The sequence below is a fragment of the Protopterus annectens genome, chromosome 8.part0 (assembly GCF_019279795.1).
Source record: "Protopterus annectens isolate FY-2018-M chromosome 8.part0, PAN1.0, whole genome shotgun sequence".
Lineage (NCBI taxonomy): Eukaryota > Metazoa > Chordata > Ceratodontiformes > Protopteridae > Protopterus > Protopterus annectens.
In genome coordinates, this window is record NC_056741.1 from 959158173 (window position 1) to 959181262 (window position 23090).

At 41.5% G+C, this 23090-nt stretch overlaps 1 protein-coding gene across 1 annotated transcript; it reads left to right on the forward strand.

The window, feature by feature from the left end:
* Window positions 1-20337: 20337 nt before the first annotated feature.
* Window positions 20338-21243, forward strand: LOC122808367 (free fatty acid receptor 3-like). Its single transcript, XM_044079334.1, has one exon. It carries the CDS (start codon window positions 20338-20340, stop codon window positions 21241-21243), a length of 906 nt encoding a protein of 301 aa, XP_043935269.1.
* The last annotated feature ends 1847 nt before the right edge of the window (window positions 21244-23090 follow it).

Genomic DNA, 23090 nt, shown 5'->3' on the forward strand with positions numbered 1-23090 from the left:
AAACAACTATGTAGATTGGTATAACACATAACGACTGGTATACATATGCCACCATGGGTATGCATTCACACCCCTGCCTGGCCTGTCACATAATACCACTGGTACAGGGGTGCCTTGGCCACATACTACCCATTAGATAGTGACATACATCTGTACAGCATTCTACTGCTCTGTCTGACATACATGACTGTAAAGGGAGGCCAGGCACCAGTACATTCGGCAAGTATCTCCACATGACATCTCACTGGGTAAGTACACTAAGCTGCTAGACATGTAACAATGCACTGTGCAGGCTACAGGCAGACTGGCTCATCTGCCTAACATCTCCTATGGGGAATGCACATGTACCTGCATATATAGCAGGCTCTGCAGGCATGCCACACTACAGGGTATGATACAGCTGTGTGATGGTGCATAACCACATCCGATGTGAACACAGCCACAGCTACATATGGTAATCATGCATAAAAGTACAGTATATGGACGATCTGTTCAACAGCATCCTCATATGTGCCACTTACAGACTAACCATACATATAATGGGCTGCTACACGGTGTGTTCTGCTGTCTGTCTCTGGTATGGGACATGTGTGTGTATGGCCATACAAACATGTAAACCAATATGATAACATTCAGTGGAGCAGCATGTAACATCATAAAGGATGGGACCTATAACAATGATATCTACCACAGTCTGTACACAGGCTAAAGAACATGTTCACAATACACACACTGTTGACAGTTACCATAGTTACACAGACCTCAGTACTGTACAAACAATCACATAATGTCATGGTAATGTCAGCAAATATTACCCATACTGTACATAACATGTTCAGCAGTCTGATATCTCCCTGGCTTGCTATCAGATATGATGACACTTATGATGGTGTACAGCTCACATGCACCTCATAATGCATGACATATGTACAAAGGTTGACAGAGCTGTGGCTGGAACCACATACACAAGGCCAGTATTGACATGTTGCTGTGTTAACCTCATACATGTACTGTCATAGCAGGGTTTGTTGCAACATGTGTCCTATGAGGGATATGAAGTCAGTAACTGTCAGGGCTTTCACCATCTACAGACTGCAATCCTCACACTACCTTCTGCAGTTCACAGATATGTGCTCTGTGGGGAACATATGACACCAAGGGCACAACACACTGCCCAGTTTGCAGACATCCCTGCAGATATGGATTCATCATAAACACAATACTGACATGGCAGGTATTACAACATGTAGGACAGCCATATCCACGCATACACTGTGAAACCAACATTACTCAATATGCCATATAGCAGCACTTACAGTCTGTAGTCAGGCCAGGCACATCTCCCTGTGTGTTGACATTTCCACAGTGTAAGTTGCTAGAGGTAAATCGCCAATCCATCTGAGCTGCATTTCACTAAATGACAGTTCTAGTTCCTGCCCAGAGTGGATGTAAAGGGCCAAAACCAAAATGATGTTTCTAGATATCAGATTGTGTTACCATGCAATTGGCTATGCGAATGTTACCACAGCTGTTCCACATGCACTCAGCTAGAGGAGGACTGCAATTGGTGCAGAGTCCATCAGCTGATCATGGCCATCACTTACCAAACACAAGCTGCTGCCTAGCAAAGCAGGTGTACATCCCACATCCACCAGAGAGGGTGTGGGTGGGACAGACAGACAGAGACAAAGTATATCAGAGAAGGTATGGGTGAGTAAAATGTAAGCATGTTTGTGTCGCACACCTACCAGTATGGGGTTTCAAACACCTGACTGCTATGCATAGCTATCACATGTGTGTGCAGTTATTGCATGCGCCACATAGCTTACATGTTGGTGAGCTGTCCAGACATATATGTGCTGGTGAGTGACATCTGCAATACGTTTGCAATACAGTAGGCATAGCACACAAGCCTGTCCACATGAACAGGTATCAGTGTCAACACAGCCACACTCTGTAAGGGACTCATACACATTACCACACTTGGCAGGGTAACAAATACATTTCCTAACCAGTTACCTTGCCACAGTACAGTAATTCATAGGTATGAATTGGCCCACAGGGGTTATCCTGGGGATCTATGGTCAAAGGTTATGTGACGGTGTCTGACAGTAGAGAACATGCTTCATTATGCCAATGGGTGTGGTACTGGGTGTGATTGTGTTCAGAAGCATCATACACCACACACATGGACACAGGGTGCTAGTACCAGCATGCATGTGTGCATTGCTTCATGGGTCTGTAGTGGTTGAGGGTGCCAGATGGCTGTACAAGGCTAGGTGAGAGGTACACCTTGGCACCAGGGCACATGAGAATGGTCTGCATTTTGGCTAAGGATTGTAGTGTCTGGAATAAACCATACAGGTGGGTATAGTTTACACCATCCAGTCTTTTGGGTTACTATTGTGTGTGGCCAGTGCTGTGGAATGCTTGCCATGTATGTGTTCTATACACCATGACATGGATGGTGTTTGGGATGTGCACAGGTCCCACATTCATGTACAGTGGCATGTGGAAGTGTACCTGGTTTGTCTGGCCCATGTTGTGTACACAGAATGTCATCATCAGATATGACGGTCCCGCTCTCAGGTGACGGGGCCAGGTAATGGACAGCTGGATGACCCTGCACCTAAATTGGTAGCATGCTACAGGTATTATCTGGTGTCAGTGGCATCTGTCCATACAGGGCATGTGTGTAAAGCATGGTATGTCCAGTGCAGATCACATTTGATGGAACCACAGTTGTTGCAGGTATCTGGTGGAAAACATACTGAAGGCACACTGTCTGCAATTAGGTGCCTATCATACTGCTGGACAGGGTACCATGGCCTCTGTAGCCCATTGCATTCACACCATTATTACTATCAGTCACTAATATGCAGTGTACTACACACATCTTGGCTGATGCCTCACCATGCGTGTGTATGAGACATGGGTTGAGAGTGTGCTCTGGGAAATACTGGGGTTGCTAACTGTGATTGTCTGGCCTTGTTGTCAGATGTATGGGTACGGATATGCACTCCGGCCTATCGGTCATTTTGCAGCTACTTTCCATGTACAGTGGACATTGGGATATGTACTAGAGCCACCATATAAGAAAATTGCAAAACCCACTACACCTTGGGACCAGGTGTCACACACGCACACCCTCCTACACACAGGTTATGGGGTACAAACACACACACACACCTGTTATGTCCGGGAGTTGAACCCCTACCTAATTAGTTTATTACCCTACAGCACTATGCAGTTATAGTACACGCCACAGTGATTACTGCAGTACTCTTTCACCAAAGGTGTATATCACATTGGCTGACATCAGCAGGATTGTCAAAGTAGGGCATTTGACATGTACTGAGTGTGACTAGCCTAAAATGCATTGCTCCCTTCATCAGCTTTTGGAACACACACAAAACATCCAGAACTGCCATGGGTGGGTATATAACCCTACCAAGTCTGAATCCCACTACATCAGTTCGCATTTATGGCACGTGCTACAGAGATTATTACTAGGTGGATGACATCAGCTGCCTTGCAAAGGTTCAGCATTTGGATTGTGGGGAGTGCGGCTAGCCCTAAAAAGCATTGCTCTCTACACAGACACACAGTTGCCATGTCTGGGGATAGAACTCCTACCTAACTAGTTTATCATACTACAGTAGTATGCAATTACAGAATGCACTACGAAGGTTACCAGGCTACAGCTTCCCAGAGGTGTATTTCTAGGTGGATGACATCAGCAACCTTGCCTAAGTTGTACATTCACATTGTTGGAAGTGTGACTACCCTTAAAAGCATTGCTCTCTACACAGTCAGACGGACCCACACACACACAGATGCCATGTGTGGGATTCAAAGTCCTACCTAACTAGCCTATCACACTGCAGCAGTATGCAATTATGGGATGCGCGACAGAGATTTATAACCTACAACTCTCCCAAAGGTGTATTTCACATTGGATGATCTCAGCGGGCTTGTCATAGCAGGGCTATAGGGAGGGAAGTGTTTGTGCATGGGCCATTACCCATTCATGTAGGGGTTGAGATGCCACATGTGGACACACACAGGGTCATAATTCATAGGTTCATGTATACAGTTGCTAGATAAGTACTTCCTTGTACAGTCATGTTGCACAGCTGGCATGTGAAACACATGGCCTGTAATGCTGACAGATACTGGTGGCTAATATCTGCAGTGAGTGACATTTGCACCTCATGTGTTTGGGGCCTTTTGGCTGTGTGCTGGGTGGGATAGGCCTTGATGGCTCCTTGTCACAGTCACTCTTTTCCACACATCTGTGTCTGTCTACCTTTGGCTTATTATAGTGTGTTGTCCTTACATATATGTCTGTATTCCTATCCACTGAGTGTGCAAGGCATGAGTGGTGCATACTGACTGGTGGCTGCACTAACAACTGCAACTGCCAGATATGACTGGTCCACTGGTGTTTGCAGACATGACCGTCATGTGTTTGTGTGTGAGCATGCCCAGTATGACCTTTCAGTATGTTGTTGCCTTACATTGCCTTCATTTCTCTAAGTGTATGAACATGCCCAGTGTGGCCATCTGTATTTCATGTGTGGGTCAAGTCCGGGTAGTTTGTACTGCAGTGCTGACCTTTGTGTTGTACACTGACAGGTAGCATGCTGCCTCTGCAGGGTATCCACCCATCATTTCAGTGGCGGCTGGTGACTTCAAATTAAAGGGGGACTGCAGGAGACAGCTGAATGGGTGGGGTCAATGGGATTGGGTGTGGTCAACTAGAAAGGAGAGGGGCTATGCTGAAAACCACAACAACTGGAATTTTAATTAAATGCACTGCCCTGGGTGCTAAACCATCATTACGAAAGTCCAATCAAGACAAAATGAAGTGTGGAAGAAAAAAATATTTCAATGCATTGGCTACATGACAACTTACTTAATATCTAGATGGAAACACAAAGGTTGTGATGCATGAACAAATACATTACTGTTTAAATACATTACCGGAATGCCAGTCAAAATCAAGTTTAAAAAAAACCAAGCAGCACTCAACTCAAACCACTTCTCCTTGCACTGCAGTTCTAATTATAATTAATATTCAGCTTTATAAAATTACCAAGTAACATGTTGCAAGTAGCAATCTCTGTGTGATACCCCCACTTGTAAAATTTTTTCTTATCCAAAAAAGACCTGGTGCCAGACAACTATCTACTTGTTTCATGGGGAAGACATGATCGATGTAAAAAATGAACAGCAAACAAGAAACAAGCTCAAGATAAACTGCTTTAAGGATTACTGCACAAGTTATGGACAACACATGATCGATTGGCATTCTGTTTAGTTTACGGGTAAAGCCTGCAAAGATGACTGCAAGTCTCTAACAAATGTTTTGAGCTTCTGAAAATACTGTAATTCAGTCTTTTATTACAAATACTGTCATATGCATTTTAATACCGAAGGCTTATACATTATCTAATTATGTAAATATTATCTGCATGGCAACAACGAAAAGGCTTTCAATATTGGTAATTCTTTAACAGTATGCTTATTAAAGCTTACTTGCATCTTACAATCTCTGACAAACTTACCTGATGGTCATTAAAGCATTGCTACTTAAACACACAACAGGGCACTGCAACAGCATGCATTTTCTGAATAATAAGAAGCATAAATCAACAGTATAAAAATAGGACAGAAAACCAGAGCATTCTGCAAAATAAAGGACAGATGAAAAGTCACGGTCATACTCTGCACACTTACACTGCATAACTGCTCCTTGCCTTGCTTGGACACATCCAGAGCCACTACAACGGGGAGTGGGCTGCAACAAGTATGTCACAATTTGAAATGTCTCTGGCTGACAGTGATGGCTCGGACACTCATACCTCACAAACTCAGAGCAAGAAACTTGGGCAAAACCATACACAGACGTGGGACACAGGCCCAAAAATAAGGACAATTTTTGAACATTGCTCTTATAAACTTAGAAAGTAGTAGGTCTTGCATTAGTATGAATTTTCTGAAGGGTATGCAATCTGAAACTCAAATGTCTGCCATTATTTTCTAACTTCAATCTTTAATGATTTGCCACTAATTTGCCAGAAAACCACAATGTTATGAAAAACAGACCAAAAATGTGATGCAAAAATATAAAATTGCCACACAATACAGCCGGGAACCTGTCAAAGAAGGGACACCTTTTTAATATTAATACGGTTAACTTGAGCAGCTGACAAAATAAGAACATCTACATGCATTTCTGAAATAAAAGTAACCTATAACTCTGATCATTACAGCTATTTATAATTGTAAACCCTCCACGTTTTCTTCCAAAATTGCCATTTTGCAGAGGGATTATTAGGGGAGAGCAACATTTTCAGCCAAACTGGGGACAGTTGAGAGGTTTGGATATTCCTAATTCTATAAAGCGATTTATTTGCATGTACCTCTCAACCTCTTAATGCAGGAAATCGGGACAAGGCCAAATATATTGGGGGAACATACAAACACTACTAAAAATTGCTCTTGTATAAACTTAAGACAGTTAATAGAATACCAGGTCTTGTTTTAGCATGCATTTTTCCTGAAGGTTATGACTTCTGAAACTCAATGTCTGTCATTATTTAATGCCTTCATTCCTAAATGATTTGCCAGAAAACCACAAATTTTATGAGGAACAAACCAAAAATAAGAAACAAAATCTATTCATTCTGCAAAAATCTGGACAGTTGAGAGGTATAGTTCAGCAGGGGCCATCTTTCAGTTTGCTGCCCCCCCCTCACAAAATCATAGTTGAATGGAGACTCCCCCCTGCAACCATTCCAATGTCCCATTCCTTGGTTATTTCGCCCCATTTACCATAAACACTGTAATGTGCATGCTGCTTTACTTCTGCGATGATTTGGATTTCATTTGAAAGTTTTATTTTGCATTTTACAAAACAAACTAATAGATATCTTCTAAACAAAGCAATGCAGTCTCACAATGAAAATAGACTTAGCATTAAAACTTCTCTGCCCCTGAAACTCACATTCATTGAAACAGCACTGAAACCCACATTCAAAGAAAATACATTTTGCCAGTGGCAGATAAAGATTAACTTTGGGCTGTTTTCAAATCATAGGCCCCTTGAACATGAAACATACACGTGCTCTTTGATACACCTTCCTGATTGTATTAAATTATATTCCTTGTACAATACAGTACAGTTGTTAGAGGGCAATATAAATTTATTGTTTTGAACATTTTTCCAGTAAACAATGAAACAAAATGCATTCACCATTAATGACAAAACTGCCCAATTCAGAGCATTTCCATCATAAAAAAAGTCTACTTAAACTTTTACAGTCTACCAGTATCAGTAAATATGCACAATATCTGAAGAAGTAATAGTCATCTAAATAATTCCACATTAAATAAATCTATAACTAATGAAGAGGTTACTGTTAGCAAACAACTTTATATGTCATTGTTTCATCTACAAATAAAGTGCCTGTTGCCTTGAGGAATAAATTGCCTATGTTGCATTAAAAAAATGATAAGCTAGTAATATTGCAATAGGGAATGGATGACAAACTGATAACAAGTTCATAGTTATTAGGTATCTTTGCCAAAAAGGACTGCAGCATCCACTCCCTTTACAACACAGTACAGTATCATCTACTTACTGTGGGAATAGAACCCACAGCCTTCTGCATCAACAGTAAGCACTCTACCTGTTGTGCTATTAACAATGCAAGCAGTCTTAGCATAAGCAGCACTAAACTTTTGTTCCACTGCAGCTTAGCTCCTTGTAAAAATCTGTTTGACACGCAGGTGTATCTCTGAACTTTACACCACAAGAAATCTGGAAAAAGACAACATTTATGGGGGGGGGGGCAAAAGCCCCCAAACTAGGGACACATTTTAAACATTGCTTGCATAATGTCAGAAAGTTGCTAGAATAAAATGCTGTGTTACCACCATACATTTCACTGCCAAGTCCTGAACCCAGAGGACCCTGTGCAAAACAGTGAGCGCAATATACCACTAGGCTAAACCATCTGTTTTCGGAAAGAGTAGAAGACTGAAACTTAAATGGCTACCATTTAGTGAATTCAGTTCTCACCATAGCTGTCAATCTCTTTGCACAAAACACCTGAACAAAGCCAATAATTGGGGAATACAGTCCCAAAAATAGGGACAAATTTCAAATATCCATGGTATAAACTTAGAAAATTGCTAGAATAAAGGTTTTGTGTCACCATCTTCTTTCTGAAGAATATGAAGTCTGAAATTCAAATGCCTGTTATTTTCATTTAACATTTGCTAACCAGGAAATTCTGACTTGGAACAAAAGCCAATTTTCAGCAAAGCAAGGAGAAACACTCCACACACATTCTTTATAAGATGGGAGTATATTCAGACTCCACACCAAACGCACCCCAGCCAAGAATCAAATCAGAGAACCTGTAGCTGTAAGGCAACAATGCTACCAGTAAATCACAGCACTATTGACTCTGCAAGGAAAAACAAACACACAAACACCACATATTTTAATGAGGAACAGAACAAATATGAGGCAAACGTCTGCAATTTTTTTTTTACAAATGGTGGTGGGTAGGGAATTCAGGCCCTTGCCACCTGCACCCAAGTATTCTCTACCCACCACCATATAGCAACTGGAGAATTTTAGACACACACACACACACACACACACACACACACACACACACACACACACACACACACACAGTCATCCATAACCTCCCCGGCTGAAAGCAGTCTTCTAATAATCCAGTCCCCGTGAAAGCAAGCTCCTCGTCTCAATGACTGGTTGATTAGGCTGGAGGCTCCAGCCTGTGGATGATGCAGTCTAGTTTTCTTCTCTTCTGTGCGTTCTGGGGCTGCAGGGCAGAGATGCCATTCTCCTTTATCTAGACTGCCTAACACAGCAGTCTGGAGTTCTGTGAGTACCAGCAACTCTATGCACACATGCGTGGAGTTCCGGTACTCTCAATGATTTTTTTTTTAATTTTTGTCTTTCTTTTTTAGAGGAGGGGGGATTTTCTTCTTTCTTTGCACAGGTGGGAGGGCTGCAATCCTATAGCATGAGCCACCCCTGCATCATTTGGCTTTGACCATTACTACATTTCTGCATAGTGGGGGGGGCACACCTGACTGTTTCTGCAGCTCTACACAGGATTGGGAGGGACACACCAGACTGTTACTATATTTCTATTAGATTGGGGGGGAGGGCACACCTGACTATTTCTACACTTCTACATGGATTGGGGGGGGCACACCTGACTGTTACTATATGTCTACATAGGATGGGGGGACACACCGGACACTTGTACACATTTGCTGGGACTGTACTGGTATGTCGGGTACTCCATTTCTGTCTGTAGTCTTACCTATTGTGCTGGCTAGAGGCATACCAGTGTACTACAGATCATGGCTTTGGTTGTCCTACATATTATTGTCTGACTTCCTACCCTTCAGAACTAACATCCCACTGGCTGCCCTGCTGTGGTCTGTCTGTGTAGGCCTGGGGGGAGGTTAACCATAGCCATCATTCTGGGGCCATGGCACAGGCTCTGTTTGGGTTTGTCTACACCTGCCCTGCTGCCTGACACTGTTGTTGGATATGTGAACCTTCCTGACTGGCATGTGTGGGTCATATGGACACACATGTCACTCAGCACATTTCCTGCAGTGGGTTTTGTCACCCTGTGTAGTGCTGGGTACTATGGTGACTCCAGTATGTTTTACAGATGTCATGGTGCCACTATGGGTGTCTACTGTCTGCTGCTATAACATCCAGCCTCTCATTTCCCTTACATGCTCACATCCATACCATAGCTACAGGTAATGACACATTCTACTCCATATGGAAGTTGGTAGGTTGATTGACTTACCTTGTGGGCATGCCAGGCTTGCGGATGGTGCTGGTGGACAGCCTATGTTGGATGCACATAGTACACTCTCTATACATGGTTGAGCACAGGTAATGTCATGTTTGGCATCCCTTTTACTGTATGTGTGGGTCAGAGAGAGGTGTCATTCCCTGGGTCCCTACTATGTCAGTGCATGTGCTATGCATTGCCTCTTTGTCAAGGCCAGGGCATAATGGGCATGCCTCCTTCTGCCTATTGGGGCAGGCTCAGGTTGTTCCTCCTCTAGGTCTCTCTGTGCCTGTGCAGGCCTTGGCATTGGTGGGGGGCTCTGTGGCTCTGCCCCATGCTGTTCCTGCTGCAGCTGTTTCCACAGGATCATATTGTGTAGCATAGCACATACCATAACAATTGGGTACATGTTGCTGGTGAATACTGCAAGACTCCACCGGATGTGTCCAGACACTGGAACCATGACCTGAGCATCCCAAACACACGCTCTATTATATGCCTGGCATGTGCGTGTGCCTCATTATGACATTTTTGTTCAGGTGTGTGTGTATTTCTGATTCATGTCATCAGTCTCGGCTCCAGTGTGTACCCAGCATGCCCGTAGGGGATGTCCCCACTGGCAAATCTCTTGTACAGCTGCGTCAGATGCCATATGTGAGAATTGTCATAGCTTCCAGGGCAGCCTGCACACACATTCAGTATAATGTCCTGGGCATCACATATGACCTGGCAGTTGATGGAGGGGATGCCTCTGCAGTTGATATACACCCTACCCTTCCCACCGGATGGTGCATTGATGCATATGTGCATGCAGTCTATGGCACCCACTACCCCAGGGTAATCTGCTGTTTGGTAGAAGAGATGCATATTGCTGGTCAACACCTCATGAGTGTTGAGGAAATATACGTGCTCACTGGCATGTGCTGACATGGCATCCAGGAACTGGTGGAATACCTTGGATGCTGATGCCTAAGAGATCCCCATGATATCCCCAGTTGTGCTTTGGGAGGTACATGTGGCTAGTATACCTTGGCCTACACATACCTTGGTATCCACTGGGATGGGTTTCCATCGGTCAGTGTGGTGTGACAGGTGTAGCCGGCACAGCTCAAGTCATTGCCATAGGAGGTCTCTGTCCATCCCATAGCGCTCCACTATCTCCAGCCCATGTATCCCCTGATAGATTACCCTGGGTCTGTACACTCTCCTCACTGTGGGTTGTTCAGCAGCATTCACATCCTCACCACCTTCATCCCCTTGCACATGTTGTTCTATGTTGCCTGCTGCAGCCCTTCTCATTTTGTAGATTTGTTAGTTAATAGTTCTCCGATTGTATACACCGGTGGTGTAGAGTGTGGGAAAAAGCAGAGGGGAAGGTGTTTGCATTAGTTTATAGTAGTGTTCTGGGCTGGGCTGCTCTGCTGCCTGTGTAATTGGCTGATTCTGATACATTTCACCTGCCAGCTAAGCTAGTTCTCCTTGATTACCTTCCTACTGCTTCCCATTGCCTTCCTGTTTAAGCCCGTGTGCACGCCACGCAAACAGAGTGCTCAAATGTGCACACTGCTGCTATTTCCTGGTTTAACCTCTTTTTTCTTCCTGTACAACCCAGGGCATGCTGCACACACTGGCTTAGGCTTTGTAAAGAGTGCTAGGCAGATTTAGACACACCCCCTAGCTTAGCTGTGCTTAACTAGGAGCAACCCCGAGCCATAGGGCTCCAGTCTGCTGACAGTATGCCTGATACACACCCCCATGGTGTCACCTACCTCCTAGGCTTGCACCCAGCTATTCATACTCTTACACTGTTGGGAGCTGCCTCACATCCTGGGGAAAACTGGGATTCACTATCCTTCCCCTCATTTGCATAGTATTGCCTGCTAATGCATAGTTACATATCTCACACTGAGCCTACCCCCTTAGCAACAACTACTCACTGGCCATGTTGTCTTCTGCCTATCATTGACTTGCATGGCAGAATACTGATTTTTGTTAGAATGCTTAATTTATTTTCAGTTTGTTATTTTTCCCTCGATCCCATTTGTGCTCCACTGCCCTACTCTTAAAGAGCCGGGATTGGCTAATAGGCATTAAAAGTTGATTTCTTAAATTTTTGTACTGTTTGCAATGCCAGCAGCCTTATACTTGACCATTGGCATGCTTACTACATAATATGCAGCCTTTATTTGGGGCTGTCATAGCTCCGTTTTGGATTTTGCAGACATATACTCGGTTACTAACCGAGTACATTTCTGCTGATTGCACTAGTCCTGCACGGACGGTCAAAAGCATCCTGGATCACAAATTCACTTCATTTGCATGGATTTCTCCTGCAAATGGAGTGATTTGCATACAAGGGATTTATCCATGCAAGATCAGTGCAGGAGCACTCGTGCATGTCCCTGCAGGCTGATGCTCTTCGTGTTTCACTGTTGCAGTCATCACATTTGGGTTATCTGCCTGCAGATAGCCCTCAGATGGCCTGAATGTCAGAGTCTTCGGATTCCTGCATCGGATGCTGTCTCCTCTTCCATGACGTCAGGTCGTGCCAGTTGGCCAACTCCTGAAATTTTCGTTTTCGAGTTTCAGAACCAAAGTTTTCATAAAAAGGTAAGTACCATGTTGGGGATCTTTTTTCTTGCTCCAACCGATGTCAGTAAAAGTTAACAATTATCTTACCTGTGGAAAGCAAATACCTCATAAAGATTTTCATTCGTATTGCATTCCCTGCTTAGGCCCAGACCACAAAGTCCCTTGCTGTTGGTTTTTTGCCTTGTTCAACCCCCGAACTATTCGTCATCTGGCTATCTTTTCAGCAAATTATTTTGGTACTTGGTTTCAGTACTCTGAAATGGCTTCTTTAGGCCATCCGACTACCAATATTCCGAAAAAAACGTAAGGATAAAAACAGAGACAGACCCCATAGGTCCAAAACTGCCAACGCCACTTCCATTAAGCTAGTCGCCAGTCTGCCAGTACTCAGTGAGACACTTTAGCAGCCCCTGATTCCCACTATTTCAGATTTGTAGGCCTCTGTTGAGACCCAGGAGCCCAGTATGCTGTGAGATGCTTCTTTGACTATGGAACCTGCGGATGTCTCTACCTTGGATGGATCCAGAGCCACTGTGCAGGCACCAGCTTCTGAGGGTGTATTCAGGCCTACAGACTTGCATTTTAAACCAATGCCATCTTCTTCTTCCAGCCTAAAACTCGAACCATGCTTAGGAAACCAACGTCCAAACCACAGGCTCAGGCCATATGCCTAAAAAACAAATGCTTAGAATGGCTGAAGGGAAGCCAGCCTTCCCCCTCTAAGAGACCTAGAACTGACTTTCCTTCTTATTCTTCTGATCAGGAACCTGAAATTTCTATTCCTTCTGATTACCAGGATTTGCCCTTATCTACCTACGAGGATTCTGATGCAGAGGATTCCATTCCCTCTGCTTCCCCTCCAGAAGATTTTTCTTTTGGTGAAACCTTGCACACTCTTACGGATCATTTCCACTGGGAAAGGCAGGATTTCTCTGACTCCAAAAAGAGGCTTAGGGAATTATTACTCCTTCCTCAATACAGGCCTTTAGCTATCTCTCCTGTTCTTGACATTGTTGATGATGCTTTCTTGGAATCTAGCCTTTCCCCAGACACTCTACCTCTAGCTCCCAGAAAACCTGACAGGTACTACAGAGTACCTGACTCTCACAATTTCCTCTTTAACAATCCTACTGCAGATCTAGAAACCATTTCCCAAGGACCAAAAGGCATTAAGGCTACTGCTGCCAATAAATCTACCCCTTCAGATTGAGATTCTGGAGCCTTAGACAGATGGGGTAAGAAGGTATATACTTCTGCTACTTTAGCTATTAGGGCTTTAAATTGTCAGTTTCATATGTTAAAGTATCAGCAGCATATTACGGGACAACTTAAACAGAAATGATGTTGATTCCTGACTCTGCTGAACACAAAGAATTACAGGATTTAATGCATTCTGCTGAACAAGTTGGTAAACATACTTTGCAATGTGGTTTGATGCTTTAGAAGCATCTTCCAGGGCTGCTGTCACTGGGTCTGTACTTAGAAGGCATGCTTGGCTTAAGGAGCAAAACTTGCCAGATCATGTTAAAGCTAAATTACTGGATGCTCTCTTAAACCAAGACCACCTTTTTGGCAACAAAGCACAAGTTCTCAAAAGGATGGAGGAAAAGCTAAATCTATGCAAACTGTTAAAGATTTCCTACAAGTACAGCCTCCCAGATTTAGTAGGCATTGGCCTTCAAATAATTGTTCCTTTCCAGTCTCTTCCAGGCCTTCTCAGACCAAACCCAGGAACAGCAGACCACCTAGGTTACAGTCTTAGGCTGCGCACAGACCCAAGCTGTGGGGGGCTCCCACTTCCAAAGCAGGGAGTAGTAAGCCACCCCCTATGGAAAAATGGCACAATGACTTAACCTTAACCCTTCCAAGTCCTGCTCAGCTGCCTGCTCCCTTAGGAAGATAGCTCGCCCTGCATGCAAAAAACTGTGAACTCATTACCCAGGACAAATGGGTTTTGAACATAGTTTCCCAAGGATACAGATTCCACTTCCACACACTACCAACTCCATATGGTTGGCCAGACCTACCCCTAAATCAGTGGCCGGAGGCCCAACAGCAGGTTCTTTCTCTTCTAAGTATCAGGGCTATTCAGCCTGCCCCAGCAGAACAAAGCGGACAAGTTTTTTATTCAAGACTTTTCCTGCTACACAGAAAAGACAGATCCTGGCATCCTATGCTGGACCACTCTATTCTAAACACCTTTCTGGTAATTCCAAAATTCAAAATGCTAACCCTTCAACAGCTTCTTCCTATGCTAGGCAAAGATGCCTGGCTGGCAACTTTAGACTTAAAGGAAGCTTACCTGCACATTCCAATAAGGGAATCTTGCAGGAAATACCTACGCTTCAGGGCAGGCTCCATGCGCTATCAGTTCTCTGCACTTCACTTTGGCTTATCTACTGCACCCAGGGTATTCACAAAGTGTCTAGCTCCAGCCATTGCATCTTGCAGGCAGAGAAACATTCAAATATACCCATACTTGGACGATTGTTTGATTCAGGCAGAAAGCCAGGACTTGCGATTACAACATCTGGCATTCATAAAGAAACTTCTAACATCACTGGGGAACAACATAAACGAAAATAAATCTTACCCTGTCAATAAATTATATTCCTGGGGGCAAGCTTGAACACAACTTCCCAGATGGCTTTCCTCACTCCAGAGAAACAAGTTTATTTGACAACCTACTTCAAACTTTTGGCCACAAAACCCCAGCTATCTGCAAGGAAAATTCTGCAAGTCCTGGGGTTCATGACCCCTTGCATTCTACTAATTCCATATGCAGGACTACATATGAGGAAACTACAATGGTATCTAAAAAGTCTATGGTGTCAACATTCTCAGGACCTGGAATTAATGATTCCTATCTTTCCTTGTATAAAGGCAGAGTTCCTTTGATGGGCAGAGACCTGCTACCACAACAAGGGACTACATTTCACTCTACCCCCTGCTGCCCAAACTCTAACAACAGATGCATCAGACTATGTATGGGGGGCTCACTTGGCAGGGCAGTGCATTCAGGGCAAATGGAACCTGAGACAGATGCGCCTGCATATCATTCAAAAAGAAATGTTAGCTGTACAGAATTCCTTGACAGCCTTCAAAGATTCTTCCAGGACAACTATTGGTAAAAACAGACAACACCACAGTTATGTGGTACATAAACAAGCTGGGGGGAACCGACTCGTACCCTCTCTGCAGACTAGCCATGGCTCTGTGTAACACAGCCTTAAGTTACCAAGTGCACCTACAAACTCAATTCCTGCCAGGCAAGCTAAATTCACTGGCAGACGATTTAAGCAGAAATCTCATGGATCCACATGAATGGAAGCTAGAACCAAAAATATTCAACCTCTTGAGGAACAAATGGGGTACACCAGAGGTAGACCTGTTTGCCTCCTGTCAGAACTACCAATTGGACAAATTCTGCACAAGGACTCCCTACACTCAAGCTTGGAAAGTGGATGCCCTGTCCTTTACCTTGGAAAGCATCTCCATTTATGCCTTTCCCCCTCTGCCTCTCCTCTTGAAGGATCTGCTAAAGATCAAACAGGACAAGCCAAGGACAATACTGATTACTCCAGACTGGCTGCACCAGCACTGGTACCCCCTCTTGTGCAGTATAACACTGCTGGAACCATGGCACTTGCCTCAGACCCCTTCCCTGCTGTCCCAGCAGGTGAGCCAGATTCTGCACCCTCAGCTTCAAACCCTGAATCTTGCAGCATGGCCAATTCCTTGAGCTCTCCAATAGCATCCCTTAGTAAGCAGGTGCTAGATGTCATTTTGGAGGCAAGGAGGCCTAGTACTAGAAAATCCTATGCTGAAAAGTGAAAAAGATACTGTTCTTGGAGCAAGACTCAGTGGATGGACACAACAGTGCCCATCTTACCTCATATTCTTCAGTACTTAACAGAAATGCTCCACAAGGGCCTATCCTTCTCTTCAATTAAAATTCATGCCTCTGCCATTTCATCACATTATAATACTGAGCCACCCCTCTTCTCTCAACCCCTGCTAAAGCAATTCCTTAGAGGGGCCAAAAATTTAAGACCCCCAGGAAAGCCCCCACTCCAGCCTGGGACCTTAACTTTGTATTGGAAAAGCTCACCCACTCCCCACCTTTGAGCCAGCTGCAACAGCAGAGTTGAAATTCCTTTCTTGGAAAACAGCCTTTCTTCTAGCCATTGCTTCAGCAAGAAGAGTGTCTGAATTACAGGCCCTCATGGCAGTGGAACCCTTTATTATCTTCCAGGCAGATAGGGTTTCCCTCAGGACAAATCCTTCCTTTATACCCCAAGGTGGTGTCTAGTGTGGCCCTAAATCAGTCCATTCATTTGCCTACTTTTTCCCTAATCCACAAAACAAAGGGGAACGAATACTGCACTCTCTGGATGTGCACAGACAACTTAGATTTTATTTGGACAGGACTAAGCCTCACAGAAAATCTGAACAGCTGCTGGTTGGCTTTGCTGCAGGGGAAGAGAGGAACGCCATTTCAAAGCAAACCATTTCCAAATGGATAGCCCATTGCATCCATTTCTGCTACAAGCACCATGGAAAACCTACCCCATAGGGGCTAAGATCACATTCCACCAGGGCTGCATTTACCTCTGCAGCTTTTCTCAGAGGAGCCTACCAGGGACATCCTAGAAGCTGCTACCTGGAGCTCTGCACATACCTTCACCAAGCATTACCACATGCCAATTTTTTCCAAATCCAGAGCTGGTTTTGCCACTGCAGTCTAGCAGGGCTTAATAGCTGGCCCTAATGCTCTTTAACTTCCTCCTCCTTTCCTTAGCTTTGGGTATCTACCCAAATGTGATGACTGCAACAGTGAAACACAAAGAATATAGTACAGTTGTGTACACTTACCATAAATGTAAATGTTAAAGTGTATTCACCGTTGCAGTCCTTGTTACCCTCCCTCCAGCCCCCTGACTTCTCTTGGCTCTACCTTTCCTCCTTGTTTGGTATATTTAAACATTTCTGGTGTATTTGCTTCTGGTTGGAGGTGTACCTTAACATAGAATTGCTTCCCATTGTAGGGGCACCTGACATCTGGGGCAAGAAAAACTGATGTAATGGCGTCGGCTGCATGTTTTATACCCCTGACGACCTGACATCATGGAAGAGGAGATAGCATCCGACGCCAGAATCTGAAGACTCTGGTTTTCAGGCCAGCTGAGGGCTACCTGCAGGCAGATAACCCAAATGTGATGACTGCACCAGTGAATACACTCGAACATCTACATTTATGGTAAGTGTACACAACTGTACTTTCCTGGATTGCATGGCCGACATATTGCCTGCTTGGGCTCATGCACCGATCTTGCAAGCCGTGCAAGCTTTAAAGAATCCGGGGGTACATCTTCTATATGAGTTTTGCTGACCTTTTTTGCTGACCTTCACATTGATCAATGACTAATCCACCCATTGTCTCTTCAGTCTCCATATCATTATTGGTATGAATAACTATTTTCATTTCTATAGTGAACCATACTAGCTTCAGCTTTCTCCTTCTGCCTGCATCACTAGTCAGTCTCTTTTCTATGCTTTCAGTCTGCTTCATCATGTTCCATAGTCCGGGCATTCCATTACTTTTTTTTCCAATTTTCTAAGAGGCTTGTCTATTAACTTACCTATCTTTATGTAGTATGTGACACTGCAATCCCTATATACTTACAAGCCTCATTTTGTACAAGGGAAATTGATGCCTTTCACTGTCACTGCCTTCTGTCATCCACCATCCTATCCTCTATTCCTGTGTTTCACTAGCTCATTAATGAGTGTAATGTTTTAAACTGCACTAATGTACTTTTTGTTAATACTGTAACCTGGCTGCTTGGACAGTGCTGACAAAGTTAGTGGCACACCACTGACATATTATTCACACAGCAGAGCTTCACCTGTCAAAAATGTTCAAAACTGCTTGAATGTTGACTGCTTAAGAACAGTTTCCTATATGGAAATTGCTAAATGTAACTTTAACTAGAACAGCAGTTGTTTTATTTATAACTCAATGGAACTGGGCATATTATTTTTAAATAAATAAATAACCTTTATTTGACATTTTATGAAATCCTCATAAGACATGATATCACGTTAAACACAGCTTTGTTTATATATGTGTGTGTGTGTGTGTGTGTGTGTGTGTGTGTGTGTGTGTGTGTGTGTGTGTGTGTGTGTGTGTGTGTATATATATATATATATATATATATATATATGTGTGTGTGTGTGTGTGTGTGTGTGTGTGTGTGTGTGTGTATATATATATATATATATATATATATATATATATATATATATATATGTGTGTGTGTGTGTGTGTGTGTGTGTATGCATACATCTAAATTGTAGAGAATAGGATGAATTAAAAATTTTAAAATTCCTTGTTACACAACTTTTATTTCCCTTCGCCTCCATACAAAATTATATGCATCATTAAATTTGATGAATTATCCAGTTAGAAACATTATCTAATGTGTGAACATATCTTTAAACCCCTTTTTGTATAAATAACTTTACTGTACATACATATTTATTTTAACAACTCATTATGTCTGTAGAAATGTACTTGATACACATACACCTCTCAATCTAATATTTTGGTATCTTAACAGTAACTCCTTCTGGCAGTTCATTTGTTCATGGCACAGATCAAAATTCTACTTAACATCTCTTAAAAGAACTCCTCCAGGAATTGGACAGAATAGCTTGAGGAAGGAAGAATCTCTTCTTTCCATCTGGTTCATATGCTTGGCCTACCTGTCTTGGTAATTTTTATACAAGAGAGCCGGTGTTTGAGCTATTTTAAGAAATATTATTCAATGCTTCTTCCATTTTCACTGATCGATATCTAAGAGGGTCCCCTTTGAACACCTTACTACAATATGCACAAATGGAAATACTTTATAGACTGCGAATATAAAACTTAACTTTAAGTCAAGGGCATACCATTCTAACCCAGACTTGTATAATCCGGCCTATTGTATGCTGAGGGGGGCTTAGTCCTAAGACCCAGAAACTAGTTTTCTCCTTATATGATACCTGCATTCTAGTGAAATCATATATTGCTTCAAGTACTGTGCCCCACATATTCCTATAAGATGGATAGCCCCAAATGATATACAAATAGTCTACATCCATAAATGAACATTGCTAACAGTGTAAGATGGTAAATCATGCTAATTTAAATAACCTAAAAGAGGTTTGCTGTCATACAAGAAAGAGCTTAAACATTGAAACTGCAGCATACCAGTAATATATCTGGCTGAATGTAGTTTTATCATCTTATATCTTACCAGTCACTCTACTGAGATATTCAACATACTGCTCCAATTCAATATTATAAACTTCAGGCATTAATGACATGACATATTATCGAGTTTTAAGTTTGTATGGATATTTGACTTCTTTCTTGAGTGGTTTGCTGGGGAAACTGAACGTTTGTGTATAGTTCAAATATATACAACATAACTGACTGCTTGTAGTTTATGATTAAGATGTTTGTGCTGAAATCCATACTCCACAAATTGGAAATTGTTTTCATTCCTTCAGCATCTTCTGACACTTAACTAACTTTACCACTTCTAAGCCATCTACTAATAGATGCAGTGGTCTAAGAAAACAGCAGTTTCATAGGGGAGTATTTTCAGGGCTTCAAGACTAATACTAAGCCATCAGTTTGAGAATTAACTTTTGTAGAATTCTATTTTCTTAGTAGACATCAACTACATTTGTCTTTTGCATGTTTATATTCCATTATAAAAATACTTGAAGAGATTTGATCAAAAATACTATAAGTACAGTTTTAAGAATAATGATTTGATTTCTGTGTTTTTTTTTCTCCTACAGACAAAATCCGAGTCTTAATATGAATGGAACAAATGATATGTTACTTGTCCTGGTGGTTTACATCACGACCTTTGTAACAGGATTTCCAATGAACATTTTAGCTCTATGCACCTTCATCAGCAAAATCAGAGAAAAGCCTTTGACAATAGATATCCTTTTAATGAACCTCACTGTTTCTGATTTGCTCTTGCTTCTGTTTCTTCCTTTCAGAATGAACGAGGCTGCGTCTGAGTTCAAATGGTGCCTTCCATACTTTCTGTGTCCACTCACGGCATTTATCTTCTATAGCAGCATCTATATAAGTATCCTTTTTCTGACAGCTGTTAGTGTGGACAGATTTATCAGTGTTGCTTACCCCATGGAATACAAGGCAAAGATGAAGCCAGTTTATGCCATAATGGCAAGTGTCTTCTTCTGGATTGTTACATATGCCCACTGTAGCCTTATTTATGTAGCTGATTACAATGGGCCAGTTAATAAAAGTAACAATATTTGCTATGATGAATTTAGTGAACAACAGCTAAACATTGTCCTTCCACTAAGACTTGAGATGTTTGTACTTTTGTTTTGTATTCCATTAATCATCACCACCTTTGCATATAGTAAATTTATAAGAATCTTGAAGTCACTGCCTCAGACAAACAAGGAGAAAAAGAAACGAGCTATTGTACTAGTGATGGTCACTCTCACAGTGTATGTTGTCTGCTTTGCACCATACAATATCTCCCATGTATATGGATTTAAACAACATCAGAGCCCTCACTGGAGGAAATATGTCTTGTTACTGAGCACAGTCAATACTGCATTAGATCCTATAATATTTTATTTTTCATCTACCACAGTCAAGAAGTCATTTCGGCATATCTTTGGAGGAATAGTAGGAGGAATTTCTTCCTTATGGATGTGTAAGAAAGGTTCATCGTAGTACTGTTCAAAATAAAAACAAGTCTGCAATAGATAGTCTGCTACATGAACTTGGTGCAGTGGGTTTTACATGACTGTTTTCTAATAACCAGTTTCATTTCTAATACTGCCATTTTCATTATATCTGCAAAGAGTATATCCTACCTATAAATTCTACAAAATGGAAAGGTGGACCTGCACACTGCATGGAAACATTAAGTACACAGACTCAGCATTAGCCCTATTTCATTTTTTAATACCAATCATCTATGTTGTCACAGCTAATACCTTTCTTCTACTAAAATACACATGTTGCTATGATCTGTTGCCTACTGCTAGACCATTAGAGATATTATTTTATTTAACAAATGGTCAGATTGTGTAATAAATCTTCCAAATACTTTCAAGATGATTATGAAATTATATTAAATATTTTTCTAGATTATACTGATCTAAAAAATGATGTACGTTAGTCAAGCTTAAGAAAAAATTATAATCTACATTATTTCCTTAAAACATTGTTTTGTGCAAGGTGATTTGCATATGCTGACATAAGAAAGGAACTTTTAGTTTTTTTCACTTTAATTCTTTATGTTATTAGATTTTTGTGTTTTTCCATACATTTATTGCATAAAAATGCTTATAAAATAGGTGTTAAAAATGATAACTGCAACCATACTACACAACGTCTCAGACATAATAAATGAAAAAGTCTTTTACAATGAACTGATTCATCTTCACTTTAGAGACAAGACCAATCTTTCACGGCATCCTATAAGAATAAGTGGACTTAGCATTTAATAAATGAATAAACATGTATCATTATGTTTATATTTTTTTTTTTGTAAAAAAATATGCACATTTGCCCTACTGCTGTTTAGTGATTACTTTATAGCAATCTTTGGTATCTGATGAGCATTTTTCATAAATATACCACATCTGAGCGGACATGATGAATTTATTCCTGGAAACAGCAAACTAGTGTGGACAACTGCAGTTACTGTATGTTACCAATCTTGTCTAAATTCTGTGAAGAAATGGCATGAACAGTTTTTGTAAAGATATATAGTCTGTGTGTTTTCCGATATTTTTGTACATCCCATAGATAAATAATTTTTAATAACCTAAAATCTAGTGAAAATAGATGACTGAAGTATTCATTTCTGTGAAGATATTGCAAAATTTAGAAAAAAACAGCATTATGATATACTGTCTGAAACTAGTAAAGCATTAGAATGCCTAACATACTGTTACTAAAATATGTCTTGTTTCTTTCTTTAAACTTATAATTCCTTATATAAAAACAGAATTGCTCAAGTAATATTATCTGTAAAATGGAATAAAACCATAGATGAGTGGCCCTTCTTAAACAGTCCCAGGGATCCATTGTCGATCATGTTAGTGTGACAAGTATCACTGCTAGTCAAATATGCAAGAAGCTAGGGCATGTAGCAAAATATGGAGCCTTAGCTTGAACTGAAGGCACACATGTATGTATATGTGTGTGTATATATATATATATATATATATATATATATATATATATATATATATATATATATATATATATATATATATATATATATATATATATATATATATATATATATATATATATATATAACATTATTTATTTATTTAGTTGCTATTTGCAGACTGGGTTAGTCTTACTAGGCAAGTGTCTTTTTTTCTATATAGAGATCTAAGGTAATAGAAAACTTCCTGTATTCTTTTAGGCCTCTGTGTGTTATTGGAATAATGCTGCCAAGGTCAAAATGACCCAAGATGGAGGAAGCAAGAAGAAAATAAGCTGAGAGTGGAGTGCTGCAGAATACAGATGAATAATAATAGGCAGATTCTGTAAGAGAT